At 33.7% G+C, this 18,250-nt stretch overlaps 1 protein-coding gene across 1 annotated transcript in view; it reads right to left on the reverse strand.

Moving 5' to 3' along the window:
- The window catches only part of LOC133193438 (ETS translocation variant 5-like), a 54,022-nt gene extending 37,775 nt beyond the window's left edge, over window positions 1-16,247 (reverse strand). Inside the window, exons 1-3 of the mRNA XM_061329383.1 lie at window positions 16,029-16,247; window positions 6,074-6,220; window positions 4,319-4,583 (exon numbers count right to left, since the gene is read on the reverse strand). Coding sequence (XP_061185367.1) covers window positions 4,319-4,583; window positions 6,074-6,220; window positions 16,029-16,070 — 454 coding nt within the window. The 5' untranslated portion in view covers window positions 16,071-16,247. The remainder of the gene's footprint in view (window positions 1-4,318; window positions 4,584-6,073; window positions 6,221-16,028) is intronic.
- Window positions 16,248-18,250: the final 2,003 nt, after the last annotated feature.

An 18,250-nucleotide genomic window follows, 5' to 3' on the forward strand; every position in this document is an offset into this window, starting at 1 on the left:
ATATATATATATACACACACACTTTACAATACATATTTTCAGTTTTCCCTCTAGATCATATCACGTAATTCCAATTTACCTCCAATCACAGACTCCAGTTTCCTTCAAAGAAAACTGTGACGCTAAAACTGAACTATGCATCCTACAGATAAAACTCATTATGAAAGACAACTGACTAAATAATTACATAATAATTAAAGTAGTTCGTGTTTTTTCTAATTTACACTAGTATATTATTAAAATTTTACAACTATAACATAATATCTATGAGAACATAGACAAATTTTCAACCAAGAAAAACAAAAAACCAAAACAAAAAAAACTTTAAAAACTAAAATATTCAATCCATGTATTACAAAACTTCAATGCACTCACCTAAATATATCTCTAAAAATTACTGACATCCAAAATGTTCCTAAAACAACCAGTAACCTAAACAACATCAGAACATACTGAAACACCCTGGATGATGCTGAAAGATGATTGGAAGTCAGCAGCCGTAGAATGGCCAATGAGAAGTCAGATCTGGCTACAAGGAAGTAAAATTTCTCCTCTTTGATCAATAGAATCAGTGGAACACTGACAGAAAGCCTGTGGATCAATACTCACTACAGATGAAGTAGAGTGGTTCAAATACTGGCTGCAGTCTGCTTGTTTGATGCAATCACAAAAACCTGCTGTATAATTTATATGGGGCTACAGTGATTGATTTCTGTTTGGATTAATTAAGCTTTTTTTTTTATCATTGGTTGTACAAATGAAGTTATTTCAAACAATATCATTTTTTTTCTACAGCCAAAACAATTATACAAACAAAATAAACACAAAGTACCTTATAGTTTTAACATGTTTAAGACAATGAAATTTTAAGTTTGAATCGATCACAATAAATTGCCCCTCAGCCTCATACTGAAACAGATTTTCTGGCAGGTAAAAAAATGCTTTCTTATTGTAAGTTGTTATAATACAAAAATGTGCTATTATAATATAAAGCTGACATATTTCACTTTAATCAAACTATGTATTTTATGAATAACTGTCTAATTTTTTTTATTCATGATGTGATCAATCGAGTGGCTTGCGTGATAATTTGCATTACCTGTTTTATCAAACTACTCTAGTCTATATGAAGATAACTTTTCTTCAGAAGATTCAATAATTTTGGAATATTTATACATATCTATACTTCATTATATATCTATACTTTATCATGATACATAGCCAAGTGGTTCTGGAGTGGATAGTATTAAGTCATTAAATTTTCTTCATTTCTTTATTACTTCCCCTTGATTTGAACATAAAATACATGTATATACAATGGGATTGGGCAAATGTTCTAAAAACTTAATCTTGCCCTCTCCATACATGAAATTTCATTTTAAAAAAAATTACTTCCCCTTGGTTATGACCTTTCATTTGAACAAGTCTTGTTCTCTTTTTCAAGAGGATGCTCCATGACTTTTTTGTTGGAATTAGTCCGGTGGTGTTCAAGTAAAAATAAATAAAAAATAAATAAAAATTAAAAAAAACAGAAACACAACTTAACAGTTGAAATACAGAAAGAGTAATGACAGACTTTATCAGTTAGTCAGAAAAGCTTATTTCAGCCTTTCACTCAAGTGAGTAAATGATATATATATGGCTGTACCAACTTAACGTTGCAGCAAATCTTTGTCTTCATCATTATATGCTTAAATTAACTTTAAACATAAACACAATTTCACTCAAAGGATTGCGACTTTTTTTAAAAAATAATCTTCAATGTCAATTAGAATATTTTTATATCTTCCTTATTATTTTGTCTTCACTTTGTTGGAATTCAAACATGATATATACCTCAATCCAGACCACATAGTAGGTAAATAATTTAATTGAATTTTATTTGAACTAAAAAATATATTTAAATAAATATTTTTAAAAAAATAGTATACTTCTTAAAGTAAATTTAATGAACTGTTATTCTGTTATTCATTAATTGTCAGACAAATAACCATTGTAGTAATTTTAAAGTCGGGGGGGGGGGGGGGGGGTCATATATAAATGGCATGTTGGTTTGATCCCATCTAATACTTTAACTTAATATATGTAACTAACACTTTCATCAAATCATATGTTGAATATTGAAACAGGACGATACCATAACATACCAAAGATTAATAGATTATGTACATGATGTTGTAATCTCCATGATATAGAAGACGAATTTCATTTTATTTTGAAAAGCCCTTTGTATATCGATTTAAAAGAGAAATTTTTGAAAAAGTTTTATTATAACAAGCCTAGTGCCTTTAAATTAATTCAACTGTTAAGTTCTAATAAAACTAAAGATCTGTTAAATTTGGGCAAATTTTTGAATGCTGCCACATTGTTAAGAAAAAATAATATCAATGTATAAGACTATAGTATTAAGTTTTCATCTATGTATTTTTTATGTTCACTCTCTCTGTATGATTTTGTTTTCTTTTTTCCTTAATAACATGATTGTATTATTATTCTGATGAGCCAGTTGGCTTAAGGAAATAAAGAAACTTGAAAACTCAAAAAACTCATTTCTGCATGCAAACACATCATTAAAAATTAAAAACATCAACAACATTTAATATGAAGTGATGGTAGGAAATCAAAACACAAATGTATGCAGTTAGGTATTACCTAAATCATTTTTGTTTAACTGTGATATTCTTACCCAATATTGATATTTATTTTTTTTTTCATGTTAAGTATTATAAAAACTTTTTATTTGTTGGTTAGATGTTCTGGGATTACATTAAACATACTGATATATTTATGTCTTTTATAACCACGTGTGCTGTTCCTACACGTTGCAAAACATAATTTTAAAACACCTGCGGATGACAGACCCTGATAAGTATAGACTGCTCGTCATATCTGTGACATTGCTGACAAAGGTAAACAGTGGCCATAACTCGGTTAAAAAGATTTTAATATACTTTTTAATATACCCCGGAAGCGAGTAATTTTATCTCCACTTCCTGGTTGCGTAGGTAACAAGAACTAGGAATAAAAAAGTTTCAATATATGAATGAAACGGCATAAAAGTTTGTTGTGAGATTTTGTCAGTTATCTATCTACACACTTAGTTAAGTAGTTTTACCTGCTAGGATCAAAAGATCAAGGTTGCTCTTTGTAGTTGAACTTGCTGCCATTTTTTGATAGGGTACCAATTCTATCCGCGCATGAAGGTGAACATGCCGGAAATAAACTTGGAGAAGAAAATAATCCTTAGGATTTCTTTTCATTATTACAAATCCTGAGAATATTTATCCAAATGGGCATAGGTTATGATTAATTTGCTATATTTAAAACATCATAACCCACTAATAAGTAAGACATAACTGAAAACAGTTATTTGTGTTTGTGTTTTTGTTGGAACACGTTGAGCGCGGAGTAATTTTTTTCCCACCGCTACCAGGTGCGCTCGGTACAGTGATTAAAATACACGCTTCTGGCTTCCAAGAAAGAACACTACTTACATCATATATGTCCATTCATGTTTTCAAACATCTCAAAGTATCTTGAAAAAAATAACAAGGTGATTCTCAGCGTGTAATATTTAGTAGAGATCTAGTAAATAATGTTTAAGATAAATATTTCTGCTACCGTAATCAATAAATACACCAGAATGTTAGGCTTGTGCAGATATTTTGAAAAGTCCATGTCTCTTAATAAAATCCGCTGCAATGAAGTTCAGTAATTTACACTGTCTTCTTCTTTCATGAATGGATTTATCAATAATTTTCATGACACTTCAAAAACCAGATCACCTGGATATTGATGATCACTTGATCAGTAGTTGGGTTTTGTAAGAGTTATCTTTCTTCCTTCACTTTGATGACCAAGATTCGTTTCAAGTGGCTACTAACTTGACAGCAGCAATAACGAGTGGTTTCCTTAAAAGCTGTATTTAGATTATGTTCACAGGAAACAATTCACACTCTCGACATACTTTAACCAGTGTTGTAAATGTTGATGACTGAATTCATGGGAGGAAAAATCCTAACAGGGTGCAGATAGTAAAAGTTTTGTTTTAGTTACTCAAAGTTGTTTTTTTTTTTTTGTTAAAGACGGCTATTTATTTAAAAACTGAAGTACTTGAATAGTGTTCGTTTTCTTGTCCTGTAAATTAAACTCTTAACTTTTTAAAGAGATGTCAATATCTATAAATTGTAAGGAAACTTAGAAAAATGACACCAAAATATTTTGAAATTCATTTCCATTCACTAAATCCATACTTGCATGTTTATGTCAATGCTTGACTTAAGATAAAGTAATAACTCATGTTTACAAAAGGACTCACCTGAAATATTTGATTTCCATCGGACACGTTTTTTGAGTTTCCTTCGCTGGACATACTCTTCCTCATCTGTGTCCATGCTGTCAGATGAGTCGGAGAGAAGACGTTCATTGGCTACGACGTCTTCCCTGTACTCCTGGTAGAATTTGGCACATTGGTCAAGAGATGGTTCCTCACTGTAATCATCAGCCAGGGCATGAAGTCTTTCACTGATTAGGTCAGACAGAATTCCAGGCTCAGGTATCACAATCACTGAGGGACCGGGGTCCTACAAGAGAAAATTAAAGGTATAGCAGTCACAGAGAGACTGGGGTACTACTCACAGGTATCATAATCACTGAGGGACTGGGGTTCTACAACAGAAAATTACAGGTATAACAGTCAGAGAGAGAGACTGGGGTACTACTCACAGGTATCGCAATCCTTGAGGGACTAGGGTTCTACAACAGAAAAATAAAGGTATAACAGTCCCAGAAAGACTGGGGCACTACTCACAGGTATCGTAATCACTGAGGGACCAGGGTTCTACAACAGAAAATTACAGGTATAACAGTCCCAGAGAGACTGGGGCACTACTCACAGGTATCACAATCACTGAGGGACCCGGGTCCTACAACAGAAAATTACACTCAGGTATAACAGTCAGAGACAGACTGGGGCACTACTCACAGGTATCACAATCACTGAGGGACTGGGGTTCTACAACAGAAAAATAAAGGCATAACAGTCCCAGAAAGACTGGGGCACTAATCACAGGTATCACAATCACTGAGGGACCCGGGTCCTACAAGAGAAAATTAAAGGTTTAAATAACTTAAGGGTCAGGATCTTACAACAGAAAATGACAAGTATCTCAGTCACAGAGACTGGGTACTGACAACAGAATATTACAGACATCACAGTCACTGAGAGACATGTGTCCTACAAAAGAAAATTACAGGTAACAGAGGAACCAGATCCTACAAAAGACATCACAATATTAAAGTTACTGAGAGACAGGGGTCCTACAACAGAAAAATTACAGGTAAACAAAGGAATTGGATCCTACATCAGACAAATCACAATATTAAAGTTACTGAGAGACAGGAGTCCTACAACAGAAAAATTATGGGTAACAATTGGATCCTACAACAGACAAATCAAGGTATTAAAGTTACTGAGAGATAGGGGTCCTACAACAGAAAACTACAAGTATCACAATCACTATAATCTAAAATTGAATTATAATTGATGTACATTTATGTTTACTGAAAAGTAAAACACTGATGTCCATTGATCACATCCTAAAACACACTTTGACTCAAACATGTCAAAGTGTGAATATATATCTCAATACTGTTTGTTTTGTGTAGCTCATACCTAAGTTATCTCCCCTACACTGCTGGTACCAGTATTTTTAATGTCTTGCTATCATTTTTTGAACCAGAATACCTTCTAACATCCACTCATGCATTTTTCACATGTAAATAGATTGTATTTTGCAAACTCTTGCCTTAATCTGAGAATTTTAATTAATATTAGATACAAGAAGATCAAGATTTGTAAATTAAATTTTTCTCTGACATCAATTTAGTAGGACATGCATATTTATGCATGTATTAAATGCCACAAAAAGTATATGACAGTAATGTCTGCAAGTTAGTTTTTCAGTATCAGAGAAGATAGAAACATTCTTTCATGGACTATTGCTATTAAAACCCTCAATAATACAGTACACAAGAAAATCAAACATATGAGAGCAGGCCAAGAGTAACTTACGATTCTGTCCATGCTTGCCACATCAATATCCTCACTGGACATAAGGGAGATTCCATTGAAAATGTCGTCACTATCCGAGTCAGACTCCGGACATGATCGCAGTGAGCTCAAATCTGCAACTTCTGTTGGTAAAACATCCACCATCATCTAAAATATTTCAATGAGTCACATGACTTCGTATCACAGTTAGTACAAAAGAATCAGTCTACTTCAAAGAGGTATTCCCAAACACATATACAACTGACTTCATGTGGAAAAGGTTACTCTAGAATTAGTATCATGTATTCAAACTTCAGAGCAGAATATGTCTTCTTAATGTCTTCAACATTAAAATTTAATAAAACATTCTTGCATAAATATCACAAGTTTAATTAATAATAGTTTTCATAGTGTATAGTCCTATAATTCAGCAACCTTAACATAAAAACTAAGCTATGAAAGAATAAAGAGATTGTGTTTGTTTATTGATGCAACAAGCAATAGGTTTTGAGATTTAAAAAAAATGATGAAGTTCTGGTTTATTATTTTCTCTTATGTTAGATACAAATTGGAAATTGTTAAGTGTACAGGCTTTAGATTCTGTTTAAAATTGGGGTCATTTACTATACCACATGTGTTCATTCAATTCATGGTTCAAACAAATGGTTGTAAAAATAAAAATATTTGTTTTAGTCTATCTGAAATAGGGACATGGGAAAGAATTCACTAGACTTAATAACATCAAAGTAAACAAATAAAGAATTTAGACATTTAAATGTCCCCCTATCATAATCTCAGTCTGAATTTCTAATGCATAATAATGTGGAGTAAAAGTCCAGTTTTCATTTTACAATCACACAAATAAAGAGCATTGTATAGTGCATTTCAAAATAAAAAATATTGAGTGCAACAGATATTATATATTTTTTACAAAGATTAATTGCCATATAGTACATGTTTGTTAAATAAAGCAATTAATGGAAGGGATGTCATAGGAAGAACTTTAATAAGTGAAGTTTATGAAATCAAAATGTTCCGCTTGCCCTTCAAGCATCATTCTCAAGGGCATTCACTTCTTCCTAACTTGAAGGGAATCATACGAAGGTAAAAAAGAAATTATGTTAAGCAAGGTTAAAAGGGACACAGGTATAATAGAATGGAGAGTGTCCAATTATCTCATGTTTTATTACACACACCAACAGCACATACAATTGCAGACAGGGTCACCGACAGCATAGACAGGTTAAGGTTGTGGAGCTAGGGCAAAATGGGACAAAGTGGACCTCTCAAGAATTGTCTGTGAATAATTTGTCTGAGCTATAACCCACACTTAATACTTCAGCTTATCAGGACTTCATAAATTCTATATTTTAACACTGAAACAAAGTAACCATTCTAAAGTAGCTGATGTTTCATTCTTTAAAAAAAACATGAAACAAAGTACCCAGTGATACTTTTTCCCAATTACCAAGCAGAACTAAAAGAGGCCATTTCAAAAGAGTAAATTTTGCACTGCATGAATCATTAAATAATAAAAAATAAAAACAATGTCAGACTCAGACTTGTTCTGTATACTTCTGCTGTTCACTATATCAAGGCAAACATGACAATATTTCAATGAAATGACATCTAAACTGAAAGAACTACTGAATCTTCATCAGTAAACATTTCATAAACATCTAAAATTCACAAGCATTCTTCAAATGTACAATGTATTTCATTTTTTATTATGTATTAAATCATTTTATTGATTCTGCTTCAGAAACATTTATAAGCAAATATTTCTTGTCAGTTTTCAAAGAGCAAAGGTATTTGGTAGTATATGTACTGTACTAAGACAAAATTATTTCAGATGGTGCAATGAACTTTAAAGGCAGTTGTGAACAAACTACAGTGTATAGGGCAGTCATAGAATCTGAGTTAGTAGAGCACCTCAAGATGCTGAGTGGACAAAGCATATCCAATGGATATAGTAGACAAAGCATCTCAAAATACTGTATAAGCAGAAATTTTAGCAAGGATTCAATTTTGGCATTTTTAGCGAGGTTGTAAAGATCGCTAAAATTTAATATCGCTAACAATTCATTCCATATCGGAGGTTATCATTATCTTTCTATGTATCACAAAATCGCTAAAATTACTTCTCACAAAAATACAATATCAAATTTTTAGGAAAAATTGCTAAATTTGCATCTCGCTAAATCAGCACTTATACGGTATGCAGTGGTAAGAGCACCAAAAGAGGATGGTGAACAATGTATCTCCAAAGAATGCAATAGAAGAGTGTTTCCAAAGGATGTACTGAACAGAGCACTACAAAAAATATGGATGGAGCATCTCCAATAAAAGTTATTGACAGAGCACCCTCAATAGCTTGAGTGGACTGAGCACTTCCAGAGGTTGCAGTGAACAGAGCACCTTCAGAGGCTGGTTAAAAAATGTATCTCCAAAAGATGCAAAAGACAAAGAATCTTTAGAAATTCAGAGGACAGAGCACCTCAGGATGATGTAGTAAAAAGAGCACCTCCAAAAGATTCAATAATAAAAACCTTCTGAGGATGCAGCTTGGACAGAACACCTCCATAGGATGAAGTGGACACAGCACCTCCAAGGATGTGTTGGACAGAGCACTTCCAGGTGATGAAGTGGAACAGAGCACCCCCAGAGACTGGTAGACAATGTATCTCCAAAACATGCAATAGGCAAAGCACCTCTAGGGGATGCAGAAGACAGAGCACCTACAGAGGATGCAGTGGACATACATGTAGCACCTTCAGAGGATGTAGTGGACAGACAAAGGAGAGAGAACAACTACAGTGGATGTAGTTGACAAACAAAGGAGACAGAGCACCTACAAAGGATGTAGTGGACAGACATTGGAGATAGAGCACCTACAGAGGATGCAGTGGACATAGCATCTTCTGGGATGTAGTGGACAGAAATAGGAGATAGAGCACTTACATAGGATGTAGTAGATGGACATAGGAGAAAAAACACATACAGAGGGTGTAGTGGACAGACATAGGAGACAGAGCACCTACAGAGGATTTAGTAGACAGCAATAAGAGATATAGCACCTAAGGAGGTTGTAGTGGACAGATATTGGAGATAGAGCACCTACAGAAGATGCTGTGGACAGACATAGGAGAAAGAACACCTTCAGAGGATGCAGTAGACAGACATAGGAGAAAGAACAAATACAGAGGATGTAGTAGACAGACAAAGGAGACAGAGCACCTACAGAGGATGTAGTAGACAGACAAAGGAGACAGAGCACCTACAGAGGATGTAGTAGACAGCAATAAGACATACATAAGGAGGATGTAGTGGACAGAAATAGGAGATAGAGCACCTACAGAGGATGATTAGAGCACCTTAAAAGGATAAGGTTAGTAACACATACATAAACATATTCTAATGATTTTTGACTTCCAAAGCCACTGCTTTCAAGATAAAATGATGAAATAATTCCTTGTTGATAGTATATATATGTTTTGTTTTTCCAAGAAGAGTATATTACATGTTTTCCTGGAAATGTATAGAAAACTTGTATCTATCTATTGTGTAACTAAAGTTTCACAGTTGATCTATTGATAAATGAACAAGCTCTTCTTTAATCTGATACTGATAAAAAAAAAATTGTTGCACAAGGACTTGTTTTGAACAAGTGATATTATATCATGGTCACATGTAAACATACAAATTAGTCTCAAAGTGTTTTAGCATGAGGCCACTGACTTATGACTGCATGGGCAAAAAATATTTTCTTTTGTGATCCCATTTTAATTAGTAAATAAACATAAATACTCATGATTTATGACACAGTTTGTAAACATTTTATTACCTCCACTATGTACATGTCCTGTAATTTTGTAATACTGATAACAGATTAGGATCTTTTTTTTTTTACCTGTTTTTAACCTGAACAAAAATTTCTCAGATAAAATATTTATTCTGATACAATTCTAAATCAGAGCAAAATTATTAAATAAACTTTTCCTCCTTTTTTATATCTACTGGATGATATAAATCTTTGATATTAAAGAAAAGTAGGTAATTTTTAGTGATCCAATAGTTTGGTAAACTTCCTCCAGCAATGTTTGTAAAAAAAAAAATAGAATGTGAAAGTCTACACTTGTATTTCACAAGAGGGTTGACCATCAGAAACATTTAATTTTTGGTTGATATACTGTATTACTTATGTATGTTCCACATCATTACACAGGTATGTAATCCAGGTGATCTGTCACAGGTACACAAATATCTTACCTGGAAATTATGGCCACTTGCATAAGTGCAGATTAACACATAATAATTCAAACACAATGACCACCAAATCTGATGTAAACTTATTATATAAAGACTTCTCCTATCTATTACAAAGGCATCAAAAACACTTACCCTATTCACCTTAATTATATCCTTCTATACTGTACAAGAAATCCAAGATACTGCCAAACCTGACTAAAAGCCTGCATTTACCTCAATGAAATATTCGTACAAATATTGCACATGACACATTGCAAAACAAACTTGGTGCAGGTAAACAGAAATGACTCCCGTAGTCTCTATCAGACATTTACCTGGCCGATGACATACCTGAGCTAGCTCCGAGAGGATTTTCCCTACGTGACCTAATTCACATGCCACTGTAGGGATCTTCACCACACCCTAACCACTTGACTCTGATGTTGGATATTTGTTTTATACCTCTAAATCATTGTCCAAGTTCCCAATATATAGCGATATCTCCACAACATGATTGGATATACAACAAGACAACAAAATCCTACCTTAACCAGTAAAATTAACATTCCAAGTGTATTCAAAAGGTCCATTTAAAAATATTCAGAGGAATTCCTAGACATTTCACCTGATCACAAAATAACTACTAGATAATGAAAAAATGTCCATAGATATAAATGCTAAATAATTATACTCCTCAGTTAAATCAAAGCATTAGGACCTACTAGGACCTACTAGTTCTATTAAAGCAGAGAGAGAGAGGTAAAGAAGAGCTTACACCTATATGTTGTACTCTAATGACTACCATCAGCTTATTTGACAACTACCAATAACACAATATTAAAAGCATTTGTGGCATTTTCTCAAGCCACTGTGGCAAAATGAAATTGAAATGACACACACCTTGTCTCTGATTTAATGTACTATGTTATTATGGTAGAATTGATTTCACACATGCAGACCTGACATCTGTTTCTACAGAAGCTCTTTTTTGTGTGTGTGAGATATTGTGTGTCAACTCTACATTAAATTAATTAGTCCTGCATTCTCTCAATAACTTATGGAAATAAATTTTAAATAAATTTCAAAACTGAAAAGGTAGACTGCAGAGAATGCAATGTTTTCATATTTAAAATCATATTTATAAAACAACACTTAATGCTTTTATCATAAACAATGAGTCAATAAACTTGCCACCTATTTTTCATCTATCAAAGGTTACCAAAAATCAATGGAGAGATAACAAAGGGCAGTAACTCTTATCCCTCAGTTTTCTTAAAATTAAGAATGCAACATTTTTAAATGAAGTGTAGTTGATTAATTCATGGCTGCTGCAACATTATACCCTGTATGCTGAGTGGAATAGCTTCAAGTATTATATTTTGGGCTGTTCAGGATACATGTACCAGGGATATGGTATTTAACCTGACCCATTCTGCTTTTGTATGGACCACTCAGTGATGAATGCCAGCTGACCCATTCTGCTTTTGTTGGACCTTTGATAAATATTACCTGACCCTAACTCTGTTTTTGTTGGATGAGTGGTGATTTCTACCTGACACACTCTGCTTTCATTGGACCAGTTAGGAATGATCCAGTCTGCTTTTCTTGGACCAGTGATAATTAAATGTTACCTGACCCTGACTCTGTTATTGTTGGACCAATGAGGACTACTCCTTGACCCTGATTCTGCTTCATTTGGACCAGTGATGTGCTATCTGATCCAATTTTCTTTTCTTGGACCAGTGATGAATGCTAGCTGATCCAGGTTGCTTTTCTTGGACCTGTGCTGAACACTTTTTGACCCTGACCCTAACTTTTCTTGGACCAGTGATGAATCCTAGCTGACCAACTCTTTCTTACTTCTGTTAGATCAGAACATATCAAGTAAATGCTGTAGAGCTGCAGTCCAATATTCAACATTTTCTCCAAATATGGTTTGTTTATTCAAAGTGAGATGCTTTAACAGTTTAGTCAAAATATTCATTAGGGATTTGAACCCTCTCTACTTAGACAAAGTGATGAATGTGTCTAAGAAATGACCAAAGAACTATAAGGCAAAACTGAAGTAATCATACATACAGCAAATGTTGAAATGAACAACAACCTTTAAAGTCATTTTAGTAACCAAAGACACAATCTCTTGATAGCACCATATGTGATTAAAGCTGCCAACCAGAGAATTCTTTAATATGGCCATATTTCTACAATTACATTTTACCAGGTGTTAAGTTTTTACATGGTTGAGATGAAAACAGCTTTGTAACTGCTAGACACTTACTTTTTACAGGACTTCACCATATTGAATTAACCATGCATGACACTTCTGGCCCTGGAAGGACAGTTCATGCATCAGTAGTGCTGGCCTGACTGAAAGATGACTGATTATGGTCGATTGATTGTGCATATAATTCCCTAATAGTGCCATCAGGTGTCCACACTACTTGTATGCAATGTAAAACAGCAGCTATAACACAGATGTTGCATAATTTATGGGAGAATATAGCACCTTTCTCATGTACACTGAAATATGCTTATTTAAACACTTATCACATAACAAAATAACCTAATTAGTTAAGATTTTTAGGGACACAATTTGTTTCCAACTTGAGATTAAATCAATGACAGGCCTGATTCATACTGGGATTGTCCATACTAGTCATGGGGTACATATGCACCAAATCATCCTTACCACAGCTAGGTGATGAATAGACATGGAAATTAAGATAGGGGTTGCTGTGCACACTGTGAAGAAGGGTTTTAAATTTTAATCCATGCGATTGATTTTTCTGCCACAGTACTAACAGTGATCCTGTACAGCTGTGTGTGGCATCTGAGGTTAATCAAGAATGACCTGATGGAAATGAATAATTAATCATCGTCACGCCCAGGTCCCTGTCATAAGGCCCCCTCTTGTGTAGCTCCTGTCACTGAAGGAAAACCCTGTATTCTGAATGCTAAATATTATATTTGGGAGGAAATGCTTTGAATATTGATTTTTAATTTGTTTAATATAATTATTTAATAAATATATAATATATGTCAGTGAAAGAATGTACGCTTTTCCACACTATATGAGACTTATTTTTAGATCTAAGAAAAGAAGAAAAAAAAATTAAAATTTTTTTTAATGTATTGATAAAGATTAATACTGAGGCAAACATTTTCCCTGGGAAAAGATTGTTCTATTATACCATAACAGTACTTGTAACTGATTTATGACATTTGGAGGGTGCATGTTTTATTAATTGCTTTGTGTGTGTGTGTGAAAAGTCTGAGTTGTACATTGGTATAATGGCACTTATAGGATTTACAGCCTGTGTCAATCTCAGTGTGACAGGGAATTTGTGTATGTCCTCTGCACCAATTTACTTTAATGCACTAGTACCTGGTACTTGTTCAAAATTCCAGTACTCGGCACTTACTTATTAATGAATACTCAAAACAGGTGGCATCTCTTAATCTCGATCTTATTAAAAACAGTTGTTTAATTTTGATTGTGTAGTTTATACCCTGTATACTAGGTGTTCGATTAAAAAAAATTACAGAGAGGTATTTAGTATATGAAAATTTGACATATATATAGTTGGAGAGATATAGAGGAGCATATATTATGGAAGTACAAGTTGATGAGAAACAGTGAGAAACATGTTAATTTTTGAAGATTTTGAGTATGGTACTTAGAGTGTATTATCTGCCAATAGATAAAGTGTTGTTGTGTAGTTTTGTGATGATATAAGATCAGGTGACACCTGTTTACCAGTATGTCTCGATGTCACCACAACATGATGCATGACAAAAAAATGATCGAGACTTATAAGGATATATCCATACTGCTTGTTTACATGGAGACTAAACATCATTTGTCATGCATTGATGAACACAGTCTTTGCTAGCTCATAGACTTTATACATACATACCAATGCTCTCTCTCCCTCTCTCTCTCAGGCAAAGAACTTTGAACAAAATCTGTTTACTAAATCAGCAAAGCTTGATAAATGTTCAATGCAGTTACAGCAGTTGCAAAAAAAGTTTGTTGTTAAATATGCACAAGAACAAATTATATTTTATTTGAACATCCATCGACTTGTCCATCTCAAGGTAGGTAGAAATAATTGAAAATGCAGACCATCTTCCAAAGTTGAAAGATTTTATCTTCAAAAGTTGCTAGAATATTTCATTTCTCTATTCTCATGCCTTGTCATACTAAAGTAGACCAAATTTTTATTGATCATTTTCTTAAGTACATGGGAGGCTTAGTAAGGCAGATTCAGACATAGATGAGCCATCAGATTTTCATCGACAGCGGAAGAGTACATCCTATACTCAGCTGGCTAAAAATCCAATGTTACATTCTTCTTAAGGGCACTTATCCTGCAGTCATGCAACTAAGTACATATATGTCTGAAATGTACTATGTCAACAACAACACGCATGAATGTGATTCATTTATATAGCCGTAGTCACAGGTAATCCAATTATTGCCTCACGGAAATATTATTGAATCAAAGGGATTTTAAAGTTTTGCAATAAAAGAGTCTATTATAAAAGGTCAATGGCATATATGGAAAATATATGATACCTATCTTAGTCATGTAGTTATAAAGAGACATGATGGAAATATGTGTAATAAAGCATCACGCGGCTGAACAATGGATTATGAATTATTCAGGACATCCTGAATATCACCTGAGTAATGTATCAGAATCAGTCTACAATGATACAAAGGGGCCAATGTTAATATGATATAGTCTTTTTTCTACTACCTTTTTTTTCTCTTTAATTGCATTTTTCAAATGGTTCAATATTCAAGCTCAATGCAAAAAAAAAAAAATAATAATAATAATAATAAATAAAAAAAAAAAAAATTAAAATCGGGTAATTCCCATGTTTGTCCTCATGTTATGTCAATCCTTTCAAGCATGAATATCTTACAGTGCAATATTTTCTTGATCACCCCTGCATGATGTTCTGGGTCTATTTTTACCTGTCCAGGTAAACTGTTTATCTACCCATTGTTTGTGATATATGTAGTTCTTGTAGATAATTGAGAGGTCCACAACAATAAAATTGTATTCAGGTCACTCACAAAAGCCCCTTACCTTCACATGTAAATGTACCCACTATAAAATTTTACTCAGTTCAATTAAGATATTGAAGATACAGACACATTTTCTCTTCAGGTATTAATGTTTTACGACCAAATAATGGACCTTCCAGTACTGGTGTATTTCAGAAAAGGGCAGTTTGTAAACATTGCATTATAGCAGTGAAAAATGTTTCACATTTTTACTAGGCGACTTTCTTGGTAGTTTGACAGCAACTCTACTCAGTACGACTGTTAGTACTTGCTAACTTTGGCACAAGGAAACTTTCAAGTACAAATCTTTTATCAAGTGTCAAAATTCATAGGTCAATGTAGTAATTGCAAAATTATGCAAGGCAGAAAATTTGGAGGTGTGGTGAAGAAAATTCTGACTCATTTGAAATTTGTTAGCATTCAGTACCCAATTATTATGTTGCAAAATAAGAGGTTATAATGCATCTAGTTTATTGTAATAGACTGAGTACTAGGAAGGAACCATTATTGCATTGTCAACAGAAAATTTCAGACAGGAAGGCCCAATTTTTGGACAGTTTTTTCCAAGGGATGTTAGTGTCTGAATACATGTCAAAAAGTCCATCTCTGATGTATAGAGTTCTGTATATGGATTCCAAATTTTATTCTTACCTGTTTGAGATCAAAGTAAAGAGATTTCAGCATAGCATCCATGATCCACTGATTATTAATATCCCTCAAAAATGTCAGTCAGATAGAAAACCAATCAAACACTTTGCACAAATGAAAAATGTTAGACTGTCTGAACACAAACAGTAAGATACATTGTAAACAGTCATCTACATCATTGGGGTTCATCCCGGGGAAACTTCACAACATAATTAAAGATATCAACTTGTAAGACACTGTACGATAAAAACCATAAGTTACTCCCTTATTTATCAATAATTCTCTCAAAAATACAATCATATCCTTATCTCCATAATTTGTTTTCCCAGAGATAATATAATTTTTTCCTTTTTGCAGGCCCTTGATGTATCTCCGGATAACCTCACAATAATCCCAAATCAAGCCTACACAACACACAGGAAACACACATCCGATGACACTTAGAGACGCGCGTCCTGTCAGCTCACAAGCACCTGCAAAGGGAGGAAACACCAGTCCAAATCCCCTCAGTACTACAGTATATACTTAACCGCCAATGTTGGTATTTACCTGAGAGAGCTATATTAGGCCGGTCCCTCTCCCTGACATGGCCCGAGATGATTCATGTAGAGTGTTGGTCATAAAAGTGTAATCTATATTGCATCATATATCACTACACAGCTATTGACACTAAGTATTTGATGTTTTACCCACAAGAGTCACCAAACAGGGAGGTAACGCTGAACCAATGCTTACTTTCTAGAGAGGGAGATAACTTTAGTCCCAAGTTTAAACTGCTTGGTGAAATCTCAGCTGTCTGGAAATTTTACATGCATGTCAATAATAAATCAGAGTTGATCTGGCTTATATTGTTTACAGTGTATCAGGTCCTACACAATTCCTCAATAACGCAGAGACTGTGCACATTTTTAAAATGTTTATCTAAATATATATCTTTAAATTTACACAATACCTTTGCCTCTGGGTGTACATGATTATGATGTAGTGGGTTTCTAATGACAAGATGGAGTGTCAAAAAGGCTGAAACCAGATCACACAAGATAGGTTAAGTACTACGTTTCATTCAGTGACATGAATTTTAAAATAATATTAAAAAAGACAAATCTTTTCATACCACATACAACATATGACTATTTACCTTATATCTAGATCCAGAAAATTTGTGACCTTGTGCATGACTTTAGAGATGCTCAGTTATAGAAATGACCTTCATCTGCACAAGTCTTAAGTTGAAAGTCAAATTGATGAAGGTAAAGTGATTTGTCACTGATCTACCTTCAGTTAATGATCATGATCAAAGGAAGTTTGTCTCTTCCCCTTTCTCTCACTAACATAATATTCTTCAACTAGTAATAAAATACAGTAATTTTTCCTAAGATTAATTTTGAACTGTTACGTTAATTTTATCATATAAGCAAACATTTTTGCATTAATATTGTCATAGGTATAGAACAATTACGGAATGATGTAGATAAGGGATTTTCACCCCCCAACTCCCAAAAATTGTTGATCTATAGTTTATACAGTATACTGATAAAGTGTAACATTGACAAACAAAATCCGAGTTATTCTCTGGTTCACTAGTCAAGCACAGAAAGTTTATGTTTTCAAATATGTACAAGCAATGCATGAAAAAACACATATACATGCACACAATCAGAAAACTAATACCATCAATGAAACAAAATACATTAACAAATGCAGCGCTACCTGTATAATGAAATACATATTGTAGAGAAAACATTAAATGTCCCCACCACTTCACACACTCTTTATTTTGTCCCCCAGGGTTTTGTCTGTGAACAAGACGGCTAGGTATGCTAAGTAGCCTGGTCTGTTTTTCAAATGCAAGGCTTGTGGGGTATGTTTAACTAGTATGTGCACTGGTGTCTATAAGAAACAACTTGCTAATGAGAGACCTCAGGATAAAATTTTATGCTAGCCAGCAGCACTTAATTAAGTAATTTTTGGCCATTATTATAGAGAAGGTACATATGTCATCTCCCAAAGAATAATATGCTACAAACGCATAAAATCAAAAGGTTATCTTTTCTCGTAAATTTTATACAACAATATCAACATCCTTCTTTTGGAGACTGGGCACTTTTTGAGTCAAAGCACTCTCATCTGTATTTTATTTTTTTCTTGAACTATAGTGTTGACAAACTTGTTTATAAACTACATATTCAGGTCAAAGGTTATAAATCAATATCGAAAGTTGCTTA

Source organism: Saccostrea echinata, unplaced genomic scaffold (genome assembly GCF_033153115.1).
Source record: "Saccostrea echinata isolate AGI-Se365-2 ecotype Australia unplaced genomic scaffold, CSIRO_AGI_Sech_v1 ptg000027l, whole genome shotgun sequence".
NCBI classification, from domain to species: domain Eukaryota; kingdom Metazoa; phylum Mollusca; class Bivalvia; order Ostreida; family Ostreidae; genus Saccostrea; species Saccostrea echinata.